We start from the raw sequence: 27,927 nt of genomic DNA, 5'->3' as shown, positions 1-27,927 counted from the left end.
AGTGGATGTTTCACATTGCATTTTTTACAGATGAAACATTGGCCTTGTTAAAGCTATTTCCATACCTAATCATTATATTTTGTAGCAGGGGTTCTGAATGAGAGGAGAAGATGCAAGACGACCACCAAAAATGGTTATGCAAAAGTTTTTGGCCACCTCACATAAACCAATCAAGATACAGTGTTTTAAAACAGAAAAATATCTATAATGAAAATTTATTACATTATGTTCTTTTCAAGAAGTTACTGTACATTGTTAATATTTTGCGTGGCTTCCTCTAGCTTGAATAATTGCTTCAATGCACCTGGGAAGAGATGCGTACAAATCCTTCACCATCTTTACAAGTATGAGATGCCATTCTCTGTGGCTGAACTCCCACAACTCTTTAAGATTGCATGGATTCTTCTGAAGAACTCTTCTCTTAACTTCTGTCCACATTTGCTCAATGATATTTAAGTCAGGGTTCTGAGCTGGACAATCTTTCAATATGGTAACACCTTCATCAGCCAATCCCTGTTGTATTGCACATGATCTGTAGCATGGAGCTCCGTCATGCTGAAAAATCACACCTTCATCCAAGTCTAGTATCAAATTGTCCTTCAGCAACTGGATGTATTCAGCACTATTTAAGTTACTGTCAATTTGAACCAACTTTCTTGAACCATTACTTCAGACTCTTACCCCCAAACTTCACTGTTTTCGCTGTGTAACATGGGTCATTTCACTTTCCTGGAGACCTTCTAACAAATTCTTGTTTATTAGAAAGTGAAACTTTTGCACAGTACCATATTCATGCATTGCATTATACTTAGTGCACTGTCTTACACTATTTGTGCATACTACATTGTTTTACACTAACTGTAGTTGTCAACAATCTTGAACTATCAGTACTTAGTAAACTTTCTAACATTGTCTTGTATTTAATACAGTCTTATATATCTTGTACTTCGTACACTGTCTTATATGATCAGCACTTAGTACACTATCCTACACTACCTGCACTTAGTAAACTCTTTTATACTGTCTTGTGCTTAATACACTATCTTACACTTAGTTCTCCATGAGCTCTCTTTTGATCTATTTTCATTGTCAGTTGTAACTATTTCAGTTACACTACTTTAGAAAAGCATGAATATCACACAATCCTCCATTATCTTGTCATTTATATATCTAAATTTCAAGCTTCTGCAAAAACTTTTTGTTTTATTACTAATGTTCTATTCTCTTCAATTTTTTCTGTTTAGAAATGGCCTGACATTGTTATCACCACAAAAAATATTGGATACTTTATCACAATTCCGTCAAGAAATAGACCCTCTTCACATTCACCTCTGCTCAGTAAACCAATAAATGTAAGAACCTTTTTTATTATTCCTTTAGTATTTCATATTTAACCCTTTTGTTACCATATTTCTGTTGAGATGCTCTGTGTTTCTTTCAATTAATTTTAAATATAACAAAGAATTTAGTAAAATAACTTAGTTATCATTAAGCTAGTGTTATGAACATAAACTGTGACTAAGGTTTGGTGGAAGATTTTAATTCAGAACTTTTGAAAACAAGACATTTGTACTACAGATCCAGAGGCAGTTTCAGGCAGTTTGTTATCAAAAGGGTTAAACAGGTAGAAAATTATCTGTGGTTATTATGGAAACATACTGACTGAGTCATTATGGTGCTAAACTTTTCTCTTTCTTTGGTTAGGAGAGGTGGGTTAATGTTTGTAACCATTAAACACCCTCACAGACAGATGAGTAAATGCAGTTTCAGTTCAGTTTGAACTTCTATAGATTGTTGTTTGTTGGGAAAAGATGGGTGACGAGTGGGTGTAGTGTAAGCTTGCTACCTTAATAATAATAGCTCTTTCTGATATAGACAAAATGCCCAAAATTTGAGAGGAAAGAGGCGAGTTGATTATATTGATCCCAGTGCTCAACTGCCACTTATTTTATCAACCTCAAAATGATAGATGGTAAAGCCAACCTTGACAGTATTTGAACTCAAAACATAAAGATTCTTAATAATAATAAGCCTTGCTACTGTAGACACAAGGCCTGAAATTTGGTGGAGGGGGTTCGTTGATTACATTGACCCCAGTGCTTAACTCTGGAAAGATGAAAGGCAAAGCCAACCTCAGCAGAATTTGAATAATAATAATAATAATAATAATAATAATAATAATGATGATGATGACAATATAACATTGTCCTATTGTTGTTTCTTCAGAATGTTTTATATCAGACTGAAAGTCTGTACTCACTTGAAGCTACCATTCAAAGACATATTGGCATATATAATTCGGATCATCCTAAGAGACCCCTTCAAATAATCCCTTCTGAACATGTAATTTCCCAAATTACAAAGGTTCATCGAGTCCTTACATGTTCTGACAGGTAAATATTTTATTTAATTCTACCCATTTTCAATAGTCATAAAAATAACATATATACAAAAAATTTGGAGCGTTAAAGAGAGCAAGTTGTCTCTGAAAAATGAACTTAGAACTGTGTGGCAACTAATTATAGTTTAAGGGTCAGCTAAGTTTAATGAGATTTAATAATAGATTTACTGTGGCCTTTCTCAATATTATTTTTTTTAAATATATAGGCACTGGTGCGGTTGTGTGGTAAGAAGTTTGCTTCACAACCACTTAGTTTCAGGTTCAGTCCCACTGTGTGGACCTGGGACAAATGTCTTCAACAATAGCCTCAAGTCAACCAAAGCCTTGTGAGTGGATTTGGTAGACAGAAACTGAAAGTAACCCATCATGTGTGTGTCTGTGTCTCTGTGTGTTCGTGTTTGTCTCCTACCACTGCTTGACAATCAGTGTTGATGTGTTTACATCCCTGAAACTTTGCAGTTTGACAAAAGAGACTAATAGAATAAATACCAGACTTTAAAAAAATATAAGTACTTGGGTTGATTCATTCAAGTAAAAATACTTCAAGGCAGTGTCCCAGCACAGCTGCAGTCCAATGACTGAAACAAGATAAAAGATAAAAGATATATATATATTACAATTTGTAAACAATAGTATTGTTGGTTACAGGTTTCTAATGGGCAAATCACGGATCCACTATGATGGCAAGATTGATATTGTCATGTCTATAACTCAATGTAGAAGTTGTCATTCTCGCAAAGAACTTCATTTGAGGAGTACTGTTTTTTTATTTTGCTCTTTATTTCACTAATATTTACATCTTTTATCAATATACATCATTGAAAGATACACACACACACATATACACACTTGTGTGTATGTGTACAAATTCATGTAGATACAGTGGGCTCCCATTTAGTTTCCTAATTCCTCTCACAAGATATTGATCAACCCAAAGCTATAGTGAAAGTTACCAGTGATAATGAGTAAGATTGAATCTTGAACCATATGGTTGTGAAGCAACACAACACTACACAGCACTACCTGCATCCATGTAAGAAGGAAGTACATAGTAACTCAGTTTTGTGTACTCAGTGTAAAAAATAAGTACACAAAAAAAATGACTGCAAAGCAGAACTTGAGATGTGATCAACGCATATGAGTAGTTCACGATAAGAGTACCAATAAAATAAAGTTATAAACTGCTTGGTAGGTACAGCCAGCATGGTTACCTAACTACCTAGTTGATTAAGCGATTTAATTGGTGCTTCAGATGGCTGTAGTGATAGTATAGTAGCTAAATTATAGAAAGGGTATAAGAAGCTTTGAGAACTATTGTCTCTGTTGGTAGCAATGTGTTCCTCTCTTCATGTAGAAAGTAAGCTGTATGAGCCAACAAGAAAATCTCTGTGCAACCACTCAACCTGCCAGACATATCAAACAATTTTTTCTCATATCACATTTTACTATCTTAAAAAAGTACAAATTCAATCATGTAGTCCTAGATACACAATAACTCAACAAAGCACAGAATGATCATAACTGGAGCACCTTTGATCATAGATCTGGCAATTCTCAGCTGATGTGGGACTAACTAAACAACAAGCAAACTGTATTATTTGTAAGAAGTTTAATGCTGCATGATAGTGAGATATGGATTATTATGTATAGAAGATCTGTGAAGGTTATTGAGAAATAAGATGAATATAATTTAATGGTTCTATAGTGTTAACCTACTTGAAAAGCAGTGCACAATTAAACTGAGAGAGTGATTAGGTATTAAAGCTCTTAGTTGAGAGATGACTGCCGTAGATGGTTATGTGGTGTGTATCAGATGATGGATGCTGAGTAATAAAGTATTGTTTCCAGTGGAAGTTACTCGAACTGAATAAAAGATAAGAGAGATAGAGAAGAGTGAATAATTACTGCTGTCAGTAACATGATGTTGATCAGAGATTTCAGTGTGGTTTTGACCATTGACCATTAGGGTTGAGAATCCAAAGCGACACCAGATTCAACAGCTGACCTCCTGTTTAAGAGATTTTTGAAGCTCAACAAAAGCACATCATCAAAGAAAATAGATGTACACATGAAAAATTACAACTAAACATGAAGATAAAGTTTTGAATGAATCTCTGAAGTATGGATAATTCACACAAAATGGTATCTATTCTGAAGTATCATTTTGTGCATAAACAATTTGTTTGTTTGTTTGTTTGTTTAGATTGTGATTAAAATAAGTTTCTCATTTAAACAATATTGTGTTAGACTGCTTCTATTATTTTACGCAAAATTTCTATAACAGGGTTTTTCTATAAAATTGTCTAATACTCAAAAACCTGTGTGCATACACACACTCACCCACACAGCAAGTATTTATTAATCCTAAGTTCTACTATTATATCACCTATACAGAAGTCACCTCCTCTCCATCAGTAGTGTAGTCAGTGACATAGTTGACATCTATATGTTAACATGTGAAATGACCAACATTACAACTATACAGATGGACTGGTTCACTGGAAATGATCTGTTTGAAGTTCTGAAGACTGCAGTCAAACAAGCTGGCAGTTTGAACACTCCTGTTGCCTTCATACTTAAAGTAAGTTTATTATTGCAAAATTATGAAAATGATACATTGTTATTGTTGCTGTTATTATCTCAACCATTGTTATTACAGCTGTCTCTTATTTTTGTTGTTATTGTTTCTACTATGTTGACACTCAGTAGTTAATAGTTTATATCATATCATATCACTTCACTGACACAAGGTTATATCTGGCTAAAAATACTTTAATTCTCAATCGCCCAGCCTGTAGAGTTCATCATCATTGTTTAATGTCTGTTTTCCATACTGACATGGGTTGGACGGTTTGACAGGAGATGGCCATCCAAGAAGCTGTCCAGGCTCCAATTATCTGTGGCATGGTCTCCACAGCTGGTTACCCTTCCTAATGCCAACCATTTTACAGAGTGTGCTGGGTGGTTTTAGATGCCACCAGCATTTACACAGTATCAGTATGGGTACATTTTATGTGACACTAGCACCTGTAAAGGACAAGCTTGTATGTATGGATGGTCATGATTTTACTTAGCTTGACATGTCTTCTCAAGTACAGCAAATTGCCACAACTCCTGGTCTGTTGTCATTTCCTCAGTCAGGCCCAGCACCTGAAGATCCTTTCTTACCACTTCATCCCACGTCTTCCTGGGTCCATCTCTTCCACAGGTACCCTCCACAATTAGAGCTTGACACTTCTTTATGCAGCTGTCTTCATCCATACACATCACATGAGCAAACCAGCACAATCTTCTCTCTTAAATCATTTGCTCTCTGTTGTGTGTGCACAGTGACATTACCCATCCAGCAGAGCATACTAACTTCATTCCTTTCAAGCCTTCACCAGTCCTCTGTAGTCATAACCCATGTTTCATTGCCATGTAGCAAGGTTGTATATACAAACATCATACAATCTGCCTTTCACTCTGAAGAAGAGACCCTTAACTACCAACAAAGGTAGAAACTCTTTGAACTTTGTCAAGCGTGTTCTTATTCTAGCAACTATGCTTTCAGAACTTCTTCTTCCACTGCTAACTTGTTCACCTAGTAACAAAAGCTATCTACTACTTCTAATGATCCCACTGAGCACTTGAGGAAGTCTGTTGTCTGTACATTTTTAGTTCTTATTGTACCTGCACATTTGCCACACATAAAGACTCTGTTAACCTTCTTATGATGCCATTACACCTCTTACATGTCCATGAAGCATTTCATTAAAAAAGTTATTATAAATATACTTAAGTCAACATTTCTTATTGTCATGATTCTTTTTCTATTTTTTTTTTTTATTTTGGTATTTTGTAAAGAAAGTAAGGCTGATTGTTATGAAATAAAAAAATTGGTTTCATTAATTTTAGTAAGTCAAATGGTTTGAAGAGAAAATGTGGTTGTTGATTAATGAACATATATGTGACCCAGTGTAGTTTTGGTATTTACAAGTTGATTTCAGAGCATCTATAATAGCTTTTTAATGAAATCTTTGCTGAGTAATGTTTGATATTTCTTTCAGGATGTGTGTGTGTGTGTGTGTGTGTGTGTGTGTGTGTGTGTGTGTGTGTGAGTGTGTGTGTGTGTGTGTGTGTGTGTGTGTGTGTGAGTGTGTGTGTGTGTGTGTGTGTGTGTGTGTGTGTGTGTGTGTGTTCAGACTGTCTTCACGGGCCATCCGGACTCCCACCTTTGCCGTGAACAGGAATCAACCTTCTCTCTTCACTTCTTTGCACCACATGGGCTCAGTTCACCTCCTTTCTTCATCTAACACCAACCCCACACCACTCCAAACACACACTAGCACTGACGACTTCCCAGCACACACACCACACACAATCTTCAATAGCATTACCACACATACCACTATATGAGCAACCACACATACTGTTTAACTCAGTACACACACCACACACCATCATGCACACCCCCATACCTACGCAAGCACATGATACATGAACACAGAAAATATATACTCCCACACCCACACTAAGCACATAATACCTGAACACAGGCTATATACACATGCAACATGCATTAACACACGCAACCTACATAGACAAAGATAACTTTCACCCACATATATACACCATACACATGCACACTGTTTAGTCACAGACATACACACACACACACACACTCACACATTTGCATACACCATGTGAAAAAGCACATATTAACTGCTACACACAACACACATGTTACACACGTCAGAGTCACTCACCCCTATTCACACACGCACACACTATTCTCATATACATGCACGTGCACCTTCTCTTGTTGGGATCACTAGCACTTTATCATCTGCCTTCCATTCAACCTTTTTTTTTTTCCTATCATTTGCCATGTTGGACCGCTGAAATCTACAAGATTTTTTTTCATTCTCTCTCTGTTTATTTTCTCTTATTCCTTTCTGTTGAAGAGTGTAAGCTCAAAATGTAAAAGACTTTTTCATTTTTCCCGGGCATCAAACTAATACACTTGCTTGTTGTTCATACACCTGTCTTTGTCTTTTGTTTTTCTATAAATTTTATTGTATATATCTTGTTAATTATATGGTTGTAATGTGAGCTTTGATGAGTGTATCGCAATAGCTCACAGTTCTATGTTCAAGTTCTAGCTTGGAAATTTGGTTGCTATAACAGTGACATACCATAAACACACCATATGAAAGCAAATCATTAACTTTGTATTTCTTGTCTTTGTCAGTAAGAATAGCTAATCCAACTAGAATCTAATCAAGATGAATACAGTTGGTATGATTTCATTGAAGCAACATTTTGTCTGTGGCCATGACACTAAACTTTTAACACCCTAGTTCACCTAGTTTTAAACATGAGTAAATCTCACCACAATAGGCAGCTTATGGTACCATTTTCAGTTCCCCTATGAGAAAAAACATCTACCATAGACTGATATCTTATGTAGGGAGAGATTATATCTAATTCACCCAACACTACAGAAAACACTTTTCAGACTTTAGGAAGGTGTATTTATTAGTTATATTAACTATTCTTTTACTGGTTCCAACCATTTCACTGTGATGATACTTTATAAATAAAAACTGTTTTGTTTCCATTTTATAATTTGACCTATTTTTTTCTGCCACATAGGAAAGCAATTTATTAGATCCTCTTCATCTGGATTGTATTAACAATTTCCTTGTTATTGAAGATTACACAACACTTTACTCCACTGAAGAACTTTCCACACTGCTCCAGGTTTGGTTTTTCTTATGGAAATTGATGGCAAATATTTGTTAATAAATCACTAAGTCCTGAATTTGCTCTGCATAAACATTTGTATTGAACTAGGAAGATATGTATCTTGTCAACAGATACCCCTGTAGCTCATCAACATATATTCCTATGTCTAATAAGAACAAACTAATGTTTCATTATCTCATACAAATATAATAATTACACTCACAGAAAATAGGCAGTATTTTGAGCATCGATCAAAAAGGAAGTCATGAAATATGTTTTGTAAATTTTTCCAAACTTCGTGGCAGTTTTCCTCATCTCTGACCAACATTTATGATCTTAATCAAAAGCATTCCAGCTATGATCATCCTGTCTTTCATATATCTATAACTACTTTGTCCATAAGTGCCATTTTTGATAGAGCAGGGTGTGATTTGAGGGAAACTTAGCTGCTGTTTCTAGCAGATACAATATAATATCTGTTGTAAAGTTATTAACTCATGACCATGTCGGCATGTGTTATCCACGTGATCTCACAAAAGTTGCAGAGAGAGAACAAGTATAAGAAATTTCTTTAAAGAGAATTCAGTTTTTTCACATTTTTGGTTCAAACCTTGCTAAGATCAGCTTTGTTTTTCAACTTTTCAGGGTTCATAAAATAAAGTACCAATCAAGTTCCAGAGTTGATTTAATTGTTTATCTCCTCCCACAAAATTTGTAGCATGTGCCTGTGTCAGAAATACAATCTATATAAATTTTACAATCAAATTAAACTTATCAATAGTTAACCCATAACAGAACATCAAATACAGTTGTATTTAGACAAGTCATTGGTGAAGATGTAAAATGTATTTATGAAATACAATAAAAAGAATGCAAGCATTTTGTAAAGCCTCAACCTACATGTTTTTGTCTATGACGCTTCCTTGTAAATTGTTTTTATAGTTCAGAATATCAACTTTATTTAACAATATATCCTTTTATTTGTTAAATGCATTTATTTTTTTAAGAACTTCACTCTCATCTCTATTTCTTCATTTGTATTTCAATCATTGTTGAATTTCATCTATTTTAGTCACTTGAACTGCAGTTGAAAAAAGACCATCTGGAGCGAGCAATCAAGCCAGTGACTTATTTCTGCAACAATGTGAAGAGAAACCTTCACATTCTTATCCATGTAACCCCCTCAAACCCTTTATTATCCAATATATACAGGTAAACTATTTGCATCTAATTAAGAGGATTACTAACATTAAGAGCTTTTGTAATAATCTGTATTGAAACCAAAACACTAGTGATTGTTGTTGTAGTCCTTGTTGCTGAATAGTCCTAGATGAAGAACAGCACCCATGATCTTTGAAAAATTTCCAAGACCAGCAAGAAGGAATTATGATTCATGAGTAGCTGCTAATCATGGTTTCAATCTCTAAAATAAACCCAACTTGAAGTCAATGGATGCTGATGGACCAGCCAGCATATAGAGCAACCTCCCAAATGCTGCTCTGTATACTGTATTCCAGTTGTATATGGCAGCAGCCCTTTGCTGGACAATACCTTAACCCTCAAGCAGTGACACTACACAAAGGTTTTAGTACAGAAGTAATGCATCAAAATATAAAGTCAAGTTCAGAACTAGAAAACCTGATATGAATACTTACACTAAAGTGGACTCTGCTAAAGGAATTCAAGGCACTATAATTTATTTCTATATAAAAATTCCCTTCACTCCTACCTCTCTACATAACAATTTTTATATGCTCTACATCATCATAATCATCATGTTGTTGTTGTCCCTACATGTCCACATAACAATTCAGTTAAGTCCAAATGTCTACAATAACTATTTTATTAATCTCTCCAGTGTCTGCATTACATATCTGTTAAGTCCTACCCATCTGCATTACAATTTTAGATTGAACCAACTAGGATATCATTATGTGGTTGTTTGACCTGCTAGAACTAATCAAATCTCCTCAAAATACATCTTACTGTCTTACAAATAAATTACCTATTCGTTAAAATAATCTGGGATATATCATGCTTGACAAAAGGTAAGGTGATCATGAATGGAATGTCTTTGATCATATTTCTGCTTAATCATTGTTGACTTCAGATTTAACAACAACAAATCTATTAAGTTTTTGACATCTACATTACAATTCTAAATCCTACATGTCTGAAAATAATTATGTTGTTAAATTCTACATGTTTACATTATATTTCATGTTTATTCCACATTTCTGATATTATTTACATGCAAATATATTTAAATAAAGAGCTTATTGTGTACTGTACTCCGATACACTACAATTTATCAGAAAAAGGTAAAAGAGATAAGAGAAAGCTTCATTAAGTCAAGTAAAGATAGACAGCAATGAATACCAAAAGTGCATATGTAGTACACAGAATAAAACAGAAAAATACAGAAAGGTGGTCAATAAAAGCCCTAAAGAGGAAAGAGTGCATAGGCACATCAGTGGTAGTATTAGTTAATTTCAGGAATCATAGAATTTTTGAAGGATGCCGTGTCTTCACAGCTAACAAATGACACGGAGTTTATTCCATGCTTCGACAATCCTGACATGGAAAAGTATTTCTGAAAGTTTTGGGTACTGCACTGTCTTTGGATTTTAAATGCATGTTCATGGGTGGTAGTGGTATTGAATTCAAAAAGGTGACCAAAGTTATTGTTGGAAAGATGGTAGTTAATCTTGTGGGTTTCTACCAAGTCAGTTACTGGACATAAAAACTTTAGTGTGGCAATGCCTAGAGAGGCAAGACATTCATGATTTGGCAAATTGACTGAAAGAGTGTATTTGTCTGGCTTCATCTCTCCTGATTGCTTCCAATTGATTGATATTCTGGACAACATAGTGTTCTAGACTGGAAATGCAAACTGTAAATGAGGATATTCCATAGCTGTATATAGCTTTAAATATATAGCCAGTGAGCAACTGATAAAGGTCTTATAAGTTATTCTAAGGCACTGTCAACCTTTTTTGACAAGCTTAGATATGTAATTTTAATATGGTTTCCTGTATTTCTATTATATTTACATTATCATATTTAAGTCCTATATTACTGTTAAATAGCTTATGTTTATCTTATATATCAAAATAAAATTAATTAATTTATTCAATTAATTTACAAACACAGTGATGGTTAAAATCTTTAGTTATTACCTCCATAGTGAACTCTACTATCCGTCATACCAAAAGATTTTAGCTGTTACTATGTTTGTAAATTAATTCAATAAATATATTTTATTTATTTAATTATGTAAGTTAAAATTTCTAGATACATGAGGCAGTCATAAATATGTTACATGTTTATTGTACAACCTCACTGTGGACAGTTAAATTGGGATCAACTGGTTACCATTGTTTCTGGTTTATTATACCTTCATCAACAATCAAATACCTTATATAGCCACTGCAAAATTCTGTTTTAAAGCTACTACTGTTATGTTTGTAACTAAATCAAGTAGACTGATTTGAATATTAGTTCTGTTATTGGTTTCAAATTTTGGGACAAGACCAGTAATGTTTTGGGGGTGGGGTCATGGTTAAATCAATTACATTAACCCCAGTGTTCAACTGGTACTTATTTTATCGAACCCAAATGGGATGAAAGGTAAAGTTTGCCTCAACAGAATTTGAACTCAGAACACAAATACAGATAAAATGCTGCTAAGTATTTTGCCTGGTGTGCTAATGATTCAGCCAGCTCACCACCTTAATATTAATATTAAAAAACAAAATCTTTATGATAATGTCTGTATCACTATAAGTCTTATGTTTTCGTTACTGTTAAGTGTTATATGTCTATATTACTGTTAAGTCCTACACATTTATACTACTTTCAGTCCTACACATCTACATTACTGCTGCCAAGGTTTACAAGTCTGCACTATTGAGTTTTGTTACCACATGTTGTATTACTTCTAGATCCTACATGTCTGTATTATTTTTAAATATTACATGTTTACGTACAAATCATAAATTTGGTATGTTTTTTTATTTTCTCTGTATGTTTTAATTATGTCTTCCATTGTTCTTGCTCAGAGAATACCCAGGAATCTTGAAAAGTTGCCAGATAAATTGGTTGCTTGAATGGTCAGAAGAGACCCTTGTTTCTATGACAACTCGTTACTTAAATGAATCTGGAATGTTCCAGGAGAACAATTTAAGGTAACACAATATTGATAAAGTAATATCATTTAACCCTTTTGTGTCTCTGAATGTTGCTTCTCTTGCTCACAAAAGGGAGATGTACCTAGTCATAGCCAGCGGTGAGTGTCAGGACATTTTTGTCCATACCAGCCACTAATGTTTGTATCACTTATTGCTGCTACTGTTCTTGTTGTCAGTAAGTGTTATTTCCTATTTGCTTCTATCTAGAAATCAAAGGAAATGACTACTATTCCATTCAAACTTTGCTTTTGTCACTTGAACATCAATGTTTTGAAACTGACCTATTTTCCATTACATTTTAGACAGATTCAGCACTGAGTTGCTAAAGCAGAAAAATCATCATAGCAAATATTTTGCTCATTGCCACAAATTTGCTTGTTAGGTGCCTAACCTTAACCACTTAAGCATGTCCCTTAGTGGCTGACAATATGTGCATCTCTGATAAAGAGCAAAAGTAGTGGGGGTGCATCATAACCTTGTGTTGTGAGGAATTCTTTAGGGTTTAAATAAATGTAACAAAGCAAAATTTGAATGAAATATTAGCCATTTTCCTTACTTTCTAGGGATAAGCAAATAGGAAATAACAGTTGCTACCCAAGGACAAAACTCATATTACACAGTTTTATTTATTTACTCATATATAATTTATATATAATGTATGTATATATGTTGTGTGTTTATGTGTATGTTTGTGTATGTGCCAACACTGAGGAAAAACTTGGTTTAGAGCAGGTTTGGAAGTTCTGATTTTAGTTACAAAAATTACCAACATAAAGTAACTGAAGAAGCAAATATCAGCTCACTACTTGATTTCTGGCTAATTAAACTTCACAAATGCTGACTATATACTCAGACATGACCAGATAAATGATTATACCTGTTGGGAAATGGCAGACACTTCCACATTAAAAACAAGATATGAATGGCATGTAACAGTTAGTGTTATTATGAAAGTCAAATGAAAACATTGACATTACACAATAATAATGATGATTTCATTTCAGGAACCGAATTATTAAATGCCTGACAAATATTCATAAATTCATGTTTAAAGAATATAACAAAGCACCTTGGACTGGAAACCTTGCCTCGCATACTGAAATTGTACAAGTAGAATCTTCAGATTGCAACACAGATCCAGTAAAAGTATTTAATGAAACTGTCTGTAATTTACCATATACTCAAAGACTACTTCTAGATCATATTGGGTAATTTTTCTTATAATTTATAGTTCTATTTTATGATTACTTGTTTGCATAACTTTGGTATATCAGTGGAGGCACCGTTATGATTGTATGATTTGTCCTCATCTTACTATCATGTTCTTTAATGTTTCCTGGAGGTCATTGAAGTCTAATTCTGTGTATTCTTTCATGCTGTGTATTATTTCTTCTTTTAGAAATACCAAATGGTTTCACTGCTAATCTCTCTTCATTCTGTACATTATAGATTATAGACATCTTGATTTCACAGAAGTCCTGCTCTACCCTATTTCATATTGTTATCTATGTCTTCTTTTGTTTACTTTGCTATATTCTACCATGAATTGTGTCTTGTAAGATGACCTTTGCAAAAAATATTGGATGATCTGGTGATAAGAGTAGCTCAGTTACTTCAGTTTCTGCTTTGTTGATGAGTGAATATATACCTCCAGGGAACCAATTGCTTGTAATATCTTTCAACAAAATTCATTTCAGGGTCTATGATATATATGCTGATAGCACCTCATTTCTACAGCTTTGGTTTCTCTTCACAGTTCTACTGTGATGACCCATTTTTCACCACTATTTAATATCTAACTGTTTTACAGTCACAGCTAACAGTATCATTAGTTACTGAGGAGTCACCAATGCATATGCCATCGCAGGTACAATACTATGTTCCTAACAGAATTATTTATGTCTCAACAACCCTGTCTTTCTATAAATGGGTATCACAATCTAATGCTGTAAGCACTACAATTTGCTGTGCAATTCCATTAGATTTCAATAAGTTCATATTTTAACAAATGTTTCTGGAATAGGATGCTAGCCTATTATAGATTGACAGATCTGGTACCTATTTTCCAATGAAATGATCAATGACAAAACTTGAACTTGCCTTTTGTGTCTGGGCTCATAGCATAATGTCAGCAACTGGATACCAACAATTTTGTTACCAGATTTTTTGTTGGAACACTCTGCCTTGAAAATAATAATCAAGAATTTAGTAAAATAACTTTGCCATTAATAAGCTGGTGTTTGAAACATGAAATTTTGATGAAGGGTTTTAATTCATATCAGTTTAAAACAGGAAGTTTGTATCATAGAACCTGGGACAATCTCAGGTGGGTTGGTATCAAAAGAGTTAAGGTACCAACTAATTGCTAAAATATGTTAAAACTACCAACGAAACACTAAGATATGTTACACTCATTAACTAAACACAAATAATTGTTACACTTACAGTGTAAACACTACACTAATATATTACACTTAACACTTAGATATTAATATATAGTGTGCCTACTCAACTAGACATTAATAAATATGCTACATTTGCCAAGGTTTAGGAATCAGCACCTCACATGTGAAATCTATGCCACCTCATCACAGCAATTTTTTTACATAACTGAAATTATATTTTGTTTGTAAAATAGTAGTAGACACAGGTGTGGCTGTGTAGGTATAAGTTTGCTTCCCAATCACAAGGTTTCAGGTTTAGTCCCACTGCACAGCATCTTGGGCAAGTGTCTTCTATGTCCCTTGGCTGACCAAAGCCTTGTGAGTGGATTTGGTGGACGGAAACTGAAAGAAGCCTGTTGTATTTATGTATATGTGTGTATGAGTGTTGGTGTTTCCTTGTCTTGACACTGCATGATAATTGTAAATGAGCATCACCATTCTTCATTTCCAATCTTCTGCAAAAACAATACCTGGTCATGGTGAAATATTTACCTTATTTCGAAATAGGTGAGGGTTTGGCAACAGGAAGGGCATCTAGTTGTAGAATATCTGCCTCTACAAATTTCATCTAACCCATGCAAGCATGGAAAGGTGGATGCTACAATAATGATGATATTACTGTTATTCTGTTATATCTTGAGCAATGCACTTAACTCTTTCTCTTGTTTGACTGAATGAAGAAAAATAGACTCTACTTCTTAAAACAGCTTAAAAAAAAGTAGTTTTTCTTTAATGATGTTTAGTTCAAGTCATCCCTAATCAAACAGGAGTATGGTATTCAAAAGCATTCTAGCTGTGACTTTTCCATCATTTTTTTTTTTTCCTCTAGATATTAATGTGTCCTAGAATAGCTTTCGAAAGAAATTTAGCCAAAGGTTTTAACAAGTTGAGCAACCACTTTGATGCTTTATCTTTGGCTTTTAAAACTTTTTTAAAAATTTAATGTACTTCATACTGACAACTATTTTGTTTTGATATGAAGCTCGAGATATATACTAGTGTATTTCATACAACATGGGTAATAAGGGTTGATAACAACTCTAAAATATTAACAGCGACTATTGTCTGTCTATGCAGAAAGAATACTTTTACTTTTGAAACAAAGTTAGAATCATAGTCATGATTCCAGAATTTAGTGTCACTACTGTCACCTCAGATTTTAGAGTCACTACTATCATTCCAGAGTTTAGAGCCCTTTTGTCACTCCACAGTTTATTACCAGGTCATTGTTACTTTGAATTAGTTGGGAACATTCTAAACACTATATATATGTTCATAATATAAATTGTTTAAAGAACACCAGATTGTCTTATAATTTCAAAATTTCTAATTTGTTCTTTTCTAATTTCTTTGAACTACAGCATAAGACCGAAAACAAGCTATTAAAATACATTCATATTTATTTTATGCGTAAAATAAAGAAATGTAGACATTTTAATGAAATAATTTCAATAATTTTGTTTTATATTTTCTTTTTCATTCAATCTTCAGTTTATATTTTTTACCCATAAAATTCCTTATAATTCACATATTAATATGAATTTATAGCAAACTTAACATTCCTTATAATTAAAATATTTTATGTTATATTATTTCCACTTGATTGAGCTTTGGTAAAATTACTTCAAATGAAACTAACTATATAAAAAATCACTTTTGCTTAGGCTACAACAAGAAGCATCTTCTTCCTCAACTAATCAAGCAAATTTCATATCTACAAAGACTTATGAACAGCTACTTCACTGCTTTCAATACCTCATTAATTTGAAAAATAATGAACGGAAAGAAAAAATGGCAAAAATTAAGTAAGTTAAAATGTAAATAAATGTTGCTGTTGTGGTTGTGCCACTGCTTGTTGTCGTTTTTAGTGTCTGTAGTCAACCCTGACTGAGCAGATCTTTGATATAAAACATTCTAGATATGATCATTTCATGTTTGCATCTTATCAGAGGATATGTAGTCAAATGCTTCTTTTTTGTAATGACAGGGTGTGAATTGAGCCAGATTTCAATTATATTTAAACTACATTGAGTGACCACAAAGAGACTCAATCTTATTTAAATGAGGTGCTGGAGATTCTAGTAAGAATCAAAATTTTTTTTTACCTCTAGTTACTAATCAAATACTTGCCATGATATGTTTTTATTCAGAGGCTAGACATCTTTACATACACACATATATCCTGCACACTCTCTCTCTCTCTCGTTCCCACTTCTGTCATTTTATCTCCCCTTTTATCAACTTGCTCTTTCCCCATCATGCCACTCATACTGCTTTTTATCTCCTTACCAATAGTCATTGTGTAGTTTTCTCTCTCTCTCTCCACACTCACACACATCTCACCCTCTATTTACTCTCTCCTCTGTCACCCTTTCATTCTCTTTCATCATTCCCTAATTCTTTCTATTTGCTGAGGATGAGACAATCCTCTGGTGCTTGAGAATGAATAGAGACAACATAAGGTAGAAAAGACTTTTTTAGTTTTGCCAGGAAGAAGGCTACCTCTTTAGTTCTAGTGTTTCAGTAAAATGCACCTAGTACACTCACTGAAGTGGCTGGCAAACAGAGACAGCATAAAGAGGACACTTTAGTTTTGCCAAGGATATATGAAATTGAGTGTTGTTGCCATAATGAAGTACACTTCATAAAATAGTTGATGATAGAAAAGGCATCCAGCCATAGGATACTTGCCAAAAGTAGAACATATGAGCAAGGCGTGATCCCCATCCCATTTACGAAGACATCAACTCCAAATAAGAAATAACAAGGTCTGTGACAACCTTTCTAACCCATCCCAACATACATGTGTGCACATGTACATTGTGTATGTGTGTGTGTGTGTGTGTGAGAGAGAGAGAGAGAGAGAGAGAGAGAAAGGATTGATTAAATGTTACATAATATTTTCCATAATTACTTTCATTGAATATATTCTTAAAATCCAAATCCATCAAATTAGCTGCTTATTATATGGTGTCTAATGTACATGTCATATAATCTTTCTACTTACTCTTTCATTATGAACTAGTAAAACAATTACGAAATTGAAAGACACCAGAGAAAGATTGCAAAATGTGACAAAAGATGTGAAGTTCAAAACAGCAGAATACAACACTGCTAAGCTTAAATCCGAGGAATATCTTGAAGTAATCATACACAAAGCAACCCAAGTTGAAAGCTTGAAGACACAAATTGGACAGAACTTAGCAATCAAAGCTATTCTAGACAACCACCAGTTTACCAACTTTCTTGACCAAGCAGACAATAAAGAACTCTTGACAAATGGTAATACAATCAGTCTCTTTTACATTAACAGTTATTTTTTATAAACTGTCAAACTGTGTATTTTTAGAGGAGATATTTGAAGTTGTCTTGTTTGCTTGTGTATTAATGTTGTAAATGAAAAAAAAAAAACTAGAAACCTCAATCTCAGCTTGCCATCAGCTTTTAGTGTTGTTGTGATGCAGTTAATGAATAATCAATGATTAACATCATTTGTGTTCAATTCATAAATCACACTGAATTAAATATAAATTTTCATTCTGTCCCCAGACACAATAAAACATTCTGGTTTACTTAACCAGGAATGTAATATATACATTTCTACAACAGTTGAATAAATAATAGCCTTTGAAAATTAATGGATAAAGACACATTTGGTCATTGCAACACGCTGATATATGATACCACAGTGATTCATAATTAGATAGAAATAACTTTTTGTGAGATTTAGCTACATAACTCAATGGAGAACTTTCAGCCATTATTAATACTGAAGATAGAATAACTGAGAATATATCACATAAAAATGCTCTCTTTTTAATTAGATTTCTAACCTTTTTATATACCATTGGCAAAAGGTTTCGTAACATTTTATTAACCATTTGGCAGGGAGATTTTGGCATCCCAACTGATGTGATCAGCTGAGCCATAATCACATAAGGTTATTGCATTTTATGGTAGCTGTGATCCAAAGCTGAGAAATATGAATGTGATGGTTCAAAACGCAGTCTCTGACACAAGCTATAATTTCATCCTCATCCTCATTGTTTAATGTCTGCCTTCCATGCTAGCATGGGTTGGATGATTTGACTGAGGACTGGCGAACCAGAAGGCTGCACCAGGCTCCAATCTGATCTGGCAGAGTTTCTACAGCTGGATGCCCTTCCTAACACCAACCACTTTGAGAGTGTAGTGGGTGCTTTTTACGTGCCACCAGCACTAGCATTTGTCAATATGCAATCTTTGGGAAGGAATGGATGTCTACAAAAATGGTAGTTGTCTGTCTAATCTATTGATAAACTCAGGTTAACCCTAATTGTTGTTGAGCTTCAGGTCAGACTTGCTCAAACATGCTTAAGCCTGATCTATTCAGATTTACTGGCAGTTTATAAGAATGAAAAGTTTGAAATGAAAGAAAAATATTAAAAGTTATGGTGAATGAATAACTAATTTTTTTCTCTGCACTTGCAATATTTCAACTACCAATTGTTTCACCAAATCTATATCTTAAGTTTTCCCATGTATTGTCTGTGATATATAAGAATATTAACACTGTGAACAACTTAATGATTGTGTAATTTTGAGTGTGCTTGTTCTACTATGAATCCACTCACAAATAAAAATTCACTTTATTCAAGCTGTTAATAACTTTAAGAAAAGCTTGAATGTTACACAAACTAGTTTCTTTCACTGTTCCTATATATTATTTAGTTGTGGTCATATCAAGTTTTACAAATAAGTGATTTTAGTATTTTATTTTCCTAAATAAATTTACTATCAAGATGACTATGATTCCTATGATGAAGAATTTCATAGATTAATGGCAGAAAACCTGGAGAAGAAAGAAAACCAGATTGAAGAAGATCTGGCTAAAGCAAAAAAACAAATCCCCTACAAAGAGAAATGTGTTGAGCTATCTAAAGAAAAGGTTAGATCATTTTCTTTTTTTTATTTATTTATGTTGTTATTACACAACACTAATAATATGACTGTCTGTATATGTGTAGAAGTGCATGTAAGTCAATTTATTCACACTTTCAGCCTTATGACTTTTTTTTCCTTGTAACTCTTCAAATCTGAATCACAAAATAAACTATCTTATGTTCAATACAGATTTTAATGCATCTGCAGATAAACACTTCTTGTGGATAAACATTTCCCAATATTTTTATTTTATTCTTTTATTTTTTTTTTTTTTTGTTTCAGTCATTTGACTGTGGCTATGCTGGAGCGATCAATCTTCCAATAAATTTTTCTATAAATGTGCTATAAATTCTGTAAAACTATTTAGTTTGCTTGAGATTATTATAGATTATGTAATAAAATGTAGTGCAGACAAAAAACAATACGTAGATGATTTCCCTGCTAGAAATAACAGCCAATTCACCTTCAGACAACACCTTTGTGTTTAAAAAACAAGGAAGTGAAAATTGGATTATGTAAACCTAATTAGACTTTTAATAGTGCATGAATATTGTTTGACCATTGTCATTTGACAGTAATGTATCATGATCATCATTGTGTACATTTAATGTCTATTTTCCATGCTGGCATGGGTTGAACAGCTTGATAGGAACTGGCAAGATCAGGGTCCATACAAGGTTCCATAGTCTGTATTGGCTCGGTTTCTACAGTTGAATGCCCTTCCTAATGTCAACCACTTTACAGAGAATACTGGGGTTTTTTACATGGTACCATTACCAGTGCTTCTTACGTGGCACCAGCACCAGTGATTTTTATGTGGCACCATCATTCACTCCATTGCGTTTTATGTGGTACCATCAATTCTGCGGTAATGATCTATATAGTATAAAAATATGCTCCTTATTGATATTTAGGGCTAAACAGCAAAAACCAAATCATAGATTCAGTTTATCTCTTTGACATTTATTTCAATAGAAGATATTAATTGTAAGTATATAACAATTTTAATTTTTTCCCTTCAATTTGTAGATATATTTTTGGAAAAGTAAAATAGACAGAAATTGTATAGAAAGCATCAGAGGCTTTGCTAATCCACCTAATTTGGTTGTTCATGTAATAAACATTGTTCTGATAATGACTGGCAAGCTAAATCCCTTGACTTACTTCAATATATCTGTGGAAGATCAAGAAATTCGGTTAATATCATCAGGTCATTATAAAAACAGTAAGTGTTAACTTTTTATTTTAAGAATTCTGTAAAGCTGTAATGTTAATTTTAGGTTTTTAAACATCATTTAGCATACAGTATTATGTAGTGTTATCATTTTTAAAATCAAATATCTTAGTACCTGATTTTTGTACATTTAGGTATGTCACATGTATGTACAGCAAAAGACTTTAATGTGATCATATAACAACACAATGATTTAGTAATAATGTGAAATTATAGAATTATTTGCAATATTTATGTATTTCTAACATTTTAAATGACTACCAAATACACAAATAACAGTTTTCTAATTATTACATCCTCCACATATTTTGTTGTAAACAACCAAAGCAAATCAATATCTTTTCTTAAAATCCAATAGAATTCCAGATCTCATGGAAAGCTGTTCAACATATTCTAAGTGAATCAAAGAAGTTTATCAACCTGATACACAATTTTTCATTTGAGCAAGGATTAAAACCATCAGTTATACAAGGTAAAAATAAATCTATTTCAACTTTTTTCATTGTTTCATTAGTCTTGGTTGTTTAGACATAAGTTTACTCCTTATGATAAACTGTTTTGAGAATATTCCAGCAATAAACACTTCAATATCATTTCTTGTTCAAGCAGAAACTATATGTATGAATAATATATATGACTAATTAATACTAACATTGGCATGAGGCCACACATTTTAGGGATGTATATTTCACTAAATTGAATCCAATACTAGGATTGGATTTAAGAATAAGAAGCAAGGTCAGCCATTGCAGAAACTGAACTCACACTGTGAAAAGATTTGATTAAATAACAAAAAGCATTCTGTCCAGTGCATTACCAATTCTTCAATTAATTGCTCTAATGCTATTTGATAATAATTCAAGTTTTTAAATATCTAATTTTGTTAAATTTAAATCCACTTTGAAAATGTAATTAGAGACCAGCTAGTAATTGCATTTAATTAAAATTCAGATACAAAATTGAGAATGAAAATAACCGATTCATATAATTATTGAAAAATCTTCATTGATAATTACAGTAGCTTCTGAAAATAGCTTTTTCTATTCTGCTTCCTTTAGACAACAAATTGTCGTAAATTCCTTCTTTCATTTATCAATAAAAAGAAATTGCACAACATTAAATAGCTTCTTATTTAAAATGTTCAATTTTTTTATTCCATTTCTACACTACTCACTCCGTTTTTTCTTTATTTGACTTCATTTTAGCAATATCATCATATCTCTCACCTCAAGAAATACAAATTAACTTACAATCAATCCAGACTGCTGTACAGTCAGGTATGGAGTGCAGTTTCTTCAGTTTTAGTCTACTTATCATATCTGTATATAAACGTCTTTAAATAAAAATTAATATGTGAAGGAGAAAAATTTAATTAAATTTCTCAATATTAGCTTCGATAACTAAATATTAGTATTGGATAACTTAACAATTCTACAATTCTTTAAATTGTCTTTTTCTTAATTCTTAGTTAATCCCATCAGACCATCTTATGATTTAAAAAATAACTTTACGTTACAAGTGAGATATAAAAGTTATAAGTCATTGAAATCTGTTTAGCATTCAGTTTTATCATTCAACATGTTATTATATAGCAACTTTAGCATAGTTCACTTCACCAGTGGCTATACTAGACATTAAGCAATAGGTGCAGAAATGACAAAATCACAGTTGTTGGTAAAAGATTATAATATAGGTTCTACAAATGTTGGAGAACCATTCAAAGAAACAGTATTCAGTTTCCTTGGATTCAAGGCAATGATCAGTCCATGTGATAGTTAATAGAAGAGTTTAGTGTGAAGAATCCAATATGTCATCTGAGAGTGAGAAAAAGAGAGAAGTAGTCTTGTCACTTTGGTTGCAAAGCAACAACATTTTCTTTTTATTCTTTAATATCAATTGGTGAGCAAAAAATGTTGGGTTCTTGACACTTTGCAGCAATTGAATTTATCAAACTCTTATATGAACTCTTATTTCTACTGCACATTTATCATTCTCAAATGATAAAACAGATCTGCAGTTTTAATTTAACCCTCACTAAATATCTGAGTTTAGCAGTTTATAATTGGACTACTCTTATATGAGATGTTTGATTGACTGCATTATTCCAGGAATGTCCTTAAGGAATTTGTTCGCTTTTTGACATGTCTTAATACTTTTTTTTCTGTGAAAGTTCATGAGAAGATTGTAACTCAACAATACATGCTTTTAAGACATTCATCAGTTTTACCAAGTACTCTCTGTTTTTGAGTTGTATGTCTTTACTAAGCTCACAGGACATTGCCATAAACTATGTACTGTTCAATAAGTAACTCACTACCATAATGACTGGTCAACTGTGATTCAACTAACTTAGCTCCTCTACCATTCCATAATATCTGTTTGAAAAGTCAAAATTACTAAGGGCTAACCCCAAATTAAAACAATCTACTCTATTACTTAGGTCTGACCCCAACACTAAAATCTGTTTTATTACTTACTAACCATTAATACATTACTGCTCTATTTTAGACTATAAAATCACAGGGATGTAATCTCAAGTTCTTATTGATTTTTCACCGTTGTAACATTAACAGTTTTTTTCTCTTTTATCTCCATAGATACCTCTGTTCAGCATGTCTGTAAAGTTCTACCAGGTAATGGTATCACTGTGGCAGAAGCTAAACATGCTAGTAAAGATGTTGCTATTCTATTGCAATATGTCCTATCTTTAGTTGTTTACTCAACATTCTGCAAGGAACTACAAGAACTGAATGAAACTATTAAAGAACTTGAAGAACAGATCTTCAGAAATAGCAAACAGAACTCAACACCTGACAATGTAAGCTGGTATCAATTTGTTTTTGCACTAGACATCAGAGAAAGTTTAATCAAACTGAAACTACTCCAATATATTACTGGTACATTATATATGCAAATTAATATTGCTTTCTTTGACTTGCTATTAGGCCAGTTTTTCTTGGGTGGATGTGTAAAATAAATTAAACTCTTTTCACCCATTTTATCATTACTACAATGAGTTTTTCTCTTCTTAGTTTGGAAGTTTTATGCCCCTCCATCTAAGCTCAATCATGTCTCCTCTACTTATCACACCTTCTGTATCCCACCACCGAAGTTCCTTGTTAACCTCTTTCCCAATCCTTCCTTCCTGGAATATCCACACTCTGGAATTCTCATCTCACTAACACATTTTCTCCAGATGTTGACTTATAAATTACTCAAACTCAATGTCATCTACATCAGTCTTACCAGTGTCAGAGAGTCTGTGAAGACACTTATATACAACCTCTTTCTCCTAAGCCATAAAAAACAAATTAGTTCCTATATATTACTACTACTTATTCTATTGACTCTAAAGCTCGTTCCATCATCAGCAGTTCAAGAACACCACAGCAGTTTCAAAGTATATTTGAAAATCAAGAGATAAAGGAAAGACCACATGGACGGCGATGTGGAAACTGGAGATTAACGAATGGTTAATAAGGGCTGTACAGGCCCTATACAGAGAGGCGTTAGTAAGGTTAGAATTGGCAATGAGTATAGTGAAGAATTCTGGGTAGAAGTAAGGGTCCACCAAGGTTCAGCCCTCAGTCCCCTTTCATTCATCATAGGCAATAACAGAGCAATTCAAGATGGGTTGCCCCTGGAAGCTCCTCTATGCTGATGACCTGGCCCTCATAGCAGAATCACTACCGGAACTAGAAAAGAAAATGCGGGTGTGGAAGCAAAGTTTAGAATCAAAAGGCCTGAGAGTCAATGTAGCAAAGACCAAAGTTCTAGTAAGTAGGAAAGCGAACACATCACACACACACACCCTCAGGTAGGTGACCCTGCTCAATCTGTAGAAAAGGTGTAGGTAGAAACTCCATAAGATGTACCCAGTGTAAGCTCTGGACACATAAGAGGTGCAACAACATCAAAGGAAGATTAACCAAGAAGATAGCTATCGTGTGCATCAGATGCACAGAGGCAATAAACACCACAGATGCTCAGAAAACAGACTCCATCACACTCCAGGGGAAGAAACTAGAAGTAGTTGATAGCTTCTGCTACCTAGGTGACCAATTTAGTAGTGGGGGTGGATGCTCAGAAAGTGTTACTACTAGAATAAGAATAGCCTGGGCAAAGTTTAGAAAGCTTCTACTCCTATTGGTGACAAAGGTCCTCTCGCTCAGAGTGAAAGATAGATTGTACAATGCATGTGTGCGAACTGCCATGCTTAACGGCAGTAAAACAAGGGCTGTGACTGTGGAGGACATGCGTAGGCTCGAAAGAAATGAAACTAGCATGTTCCGCTGGATGTGTAATGTCAGTGTGCACACACGACAGAGTGTAAGCGCCCTGAGAGAAATATTGGACATAAGAAACATCAGCTGTGGCATGCAAGAGAGACGTTTGTGCTGGTATGGTCATGTACTACGAATGGTTGAGGAGAGATGTGTGAAGAAATGCCACTCCCAAACAGTTGAAGAAATCCGGGGTAGAGGTAGACCCAGGAAGACATGAGATGAGGTGGTCAAGCCTGACCTTCGAACGTTGGGCCTCACAGAGGCAATGACAAAAGACCGAGACCTCTGGATATATGCTGTGACTGTGAAGACCTGGCAAATAAAGTGAGTTCACGGCTGTATCCTACACCAGTTTCACATAACCAGCCCCAGCCCATTCAAAAGTACCTTGGATCGTAGGAGTGACTCAGGGAAGTGAATGTGATGAGTGGCAATACAGGAAGAGTAGAGAGCAACAATATAATAAGATGGTGGGGGAGAGAGATGCACATTGACAGAGGTACATAGGGGTGACTGTTGTGGGGGTGGGAAGACAAAAAGGGTGGATGTCAACAGAAGATATAAGAGAGTGTTAAATATGGTGTATGACAATTCAAAGAAGTGTTTCAGAGGAAAGGGAGGAATAACTAGAGGTGCAGAAAGGGGTAATCAGTGGAAAATAAAGTGGGAAGGGCTGATATTGAGAATGAGGGAATGATTTTAAAAGGAAGTGGTTCCAAGGAAAAGATGAGGTAACTGGTAGCATGAAGCAGGATGAGATATCTGCAGATTCTGCTCTTATATGATTACAGTAGCTGAATAGTGCTGTAGTGAGAAAAGGGACAGAGGGATGAATATTAGGAAGATGAGAGGTGGTGATGGCTTGACAAGGACAGGTTAAGTGCAAGAGCAGGGTGCAGTGAATATATAGACATAAACATAATTCTTTTAGGATCTTACTATTGCTTTGACAGACAGGTCATCTCAAGCACAGTGAATCACCAATCATCTTGATCTTTGTCATCTTCTCCATGAGGCTCAACATCCTAAGAACAACGTTCACTACTTTATCACATGCCTTCCTGGGTCTCACACTTCCACAAGTTTCATCCACTTTATACAGTTCTCCTCATCCAATACACATCACATGACCATACCAGCACAATATTCTCTCTTGCACACCATATCTGATTCCTCTTATGCCCAATTTTTCTCCAACACATTTTCATTTTGTCATACTTGCCCTCAGACATCAGAACATCCAGTGGAGCATACTAGTTTCCTTCCTTTCTAGTTTTTGTATGTCCTCTACATTCATGGCCCATATCTCACTACCATGTAGCATTACTGTTTATACATAAGCATCATATACTCTACCTTTCTCTTTGAGAGAAAATTTTTGTCACCAACAGAGGTAATAACTCTGAATTTTCTGTCCTGTTCTTATTCTAGTAGCTATATATTCTGAACCTCCTCTTCTACTAATACTTAAGGCACCTAGGAAATAGAAACTATCTACTACATTTAAGACACCTTCTAAGCATGTGAGAAAGTTTATTTTCCATGGAAAGCAGACGTTAAACGACGACGACGATGATGATGATGATGATGACGATGACGACGACGACGTTGTTGTTGTTGTTGTTGTTGTTCCCGTGTGTCAATCTACTTTATTCATTAATCTTCCTGTAATTCTATAGAAATTCTTGTCTCTCCATGGCTTGCACTGTGTATACCATATAGAATTTCTACATACATCTTTCCTATGTATATCAAGCAGGACCATTTATCTGGCAAGTGTAGGGTCCTTTCTGTTTCCCTGCTTTGCAGAAACTTTAGTCTTTGCTAAGTTAGTTTTAAGGCTCTTTGTTTCTTGGTTTCACTTCCTCACCTAGAATTTCTGAAGGGCCTAAAAGGTCCCTATAACTGAAGAAGAATAGAAAAGAGAGAGTGATGATTTTCAGCAAGGTGATGAGATAAGGTAAAGTAGGATGAGAGAAAAAGATATTTAGTTCTGAGGTTATTGTGGACTAGTGAGAATTTACGGCCTCAAACATCTCATACCTTCGCGCTTTAGTTTGCCCTCTATTATTTATCTTGTTTCTCTCCATGAAATTCAATTGAATTCAGTTGTTGTCTTAAATTCATGCTTATTCATTTTCTAAGCTTCTAAATTCATGCTACGTTATATTCTACTCACCTAGAATTCATTGCTCTTTTAAAAATTACGATTTATGCATTGTTGTCTCTCAAATATTTAAAATCTACAATTAAGAGCCCTATCTACTCGCTGGCGGTACCTACCCACCCCTACCCATTTTCCTTTATTCAAAAATTCTTATCGCTCCTTAAAATTATGGCTTTTAAGTGTTGATTTCTCAGCCCAAGAATTACAGCGTGATGTGCTGCTTGACTGGTCCCCCCTCTCTCTCTCTCTTTATATATATATATGATGATGATGATGATCTTTTCTCCCGCCATGCCTCTGTCTACCCCTCCATCCTCTCTCTCTCTCTCTCGTAGTTTTTCCTTAAGGTCTTCAGGTTCTGGCTATATATAAATGAGAAATCCATTCTAAATTATCTCGCTGACATACTACGACGAAATCTCCAAGATGCAGATAAGATAGAGATTTTTATTTATTTACGGCCTCAAACATCTCATACCTTCGCGCATTAGTTTGCCCTCTATTATTTATCTTGTTTCTCTCCATGAAATTCAATTGAATTCAGTTGTTGTC

At 34.1% G+C, this 27,927-nt stretch overlaps 1 protein-coding gene across 1 annotated transcript in view; it reads left to right on the top strand.

Moving 5' to 3' along the window:
* Positions 1-27,927, top strand: part of LOC106872129 (uncharacterized) — a 185,982-nt gene that overhangs the window by 111,484 nt on the left and 46,571 nt on the right. Inside the window, exons 59-72 of the mRNA XM_052965662.2 lie at positions 1,245-1,352; positions 2,227-2,393; positions 4,796-4,982; positions 8,039-8,146; positions 9,204-9,343; positions 12,193-12,318; positions 13,326-13,529; positions 16,430-16,570; positions 17,791-18,047; positions 19,547-19,692; positions 20,718-20,913; positions 21,281-21,394; positions 22,128-22,199; positions 23,520-23,740. Coding sequence (XP_052821622.2) covers positions 1,245-1,352; positions 2,227-2,393; positions 4,796-4,982; positions 8,039-8,146; positions 9,204-9,343; positions 12,193-12,318; positions 13,326-13,529; positions 16,430-16,570; positions 17,791-18,047; positions 19,547-19,692; positions 20,718-20,913; positions 21,281-21,394; positions 22,128-22,199; positions 23,520-23,740 — 2,187 coding nt within the window. The remainder of the gene's footprint in view (positions 1-1,244; positions 1,353-2,226; positions 2,394-4,795; positions 4,983-8,038; positions 8,147-9,203; positions 9,344-12,192; positions 12,319-13,325; positions 13,530-16,429; positions 16,571-17,790; positions 18,048-19,546; positions 19,693-20,717; positions 20,914-21,280; positions 21,395-22,127; positions 22,200-23,519; positions 23,741-27,927) is intronic.

Source organism: Octopus bimaculoides, chromosome 2 (assembly GCF_046866305.1).
Source record: "Octopus bimaculoides isolate indiv1 chromosome 2, ASM4686630v1, whole genome shotgun sequence".
NCBI lineage: Eukaryota > Metazoa > Mollusca > Cephalopoda > Octopoda > Octopodidae > Octopus > Octopus bimaculoides.
This window is presented reverse-complemented; position numbering and strand designations above follow the sequence as displayed.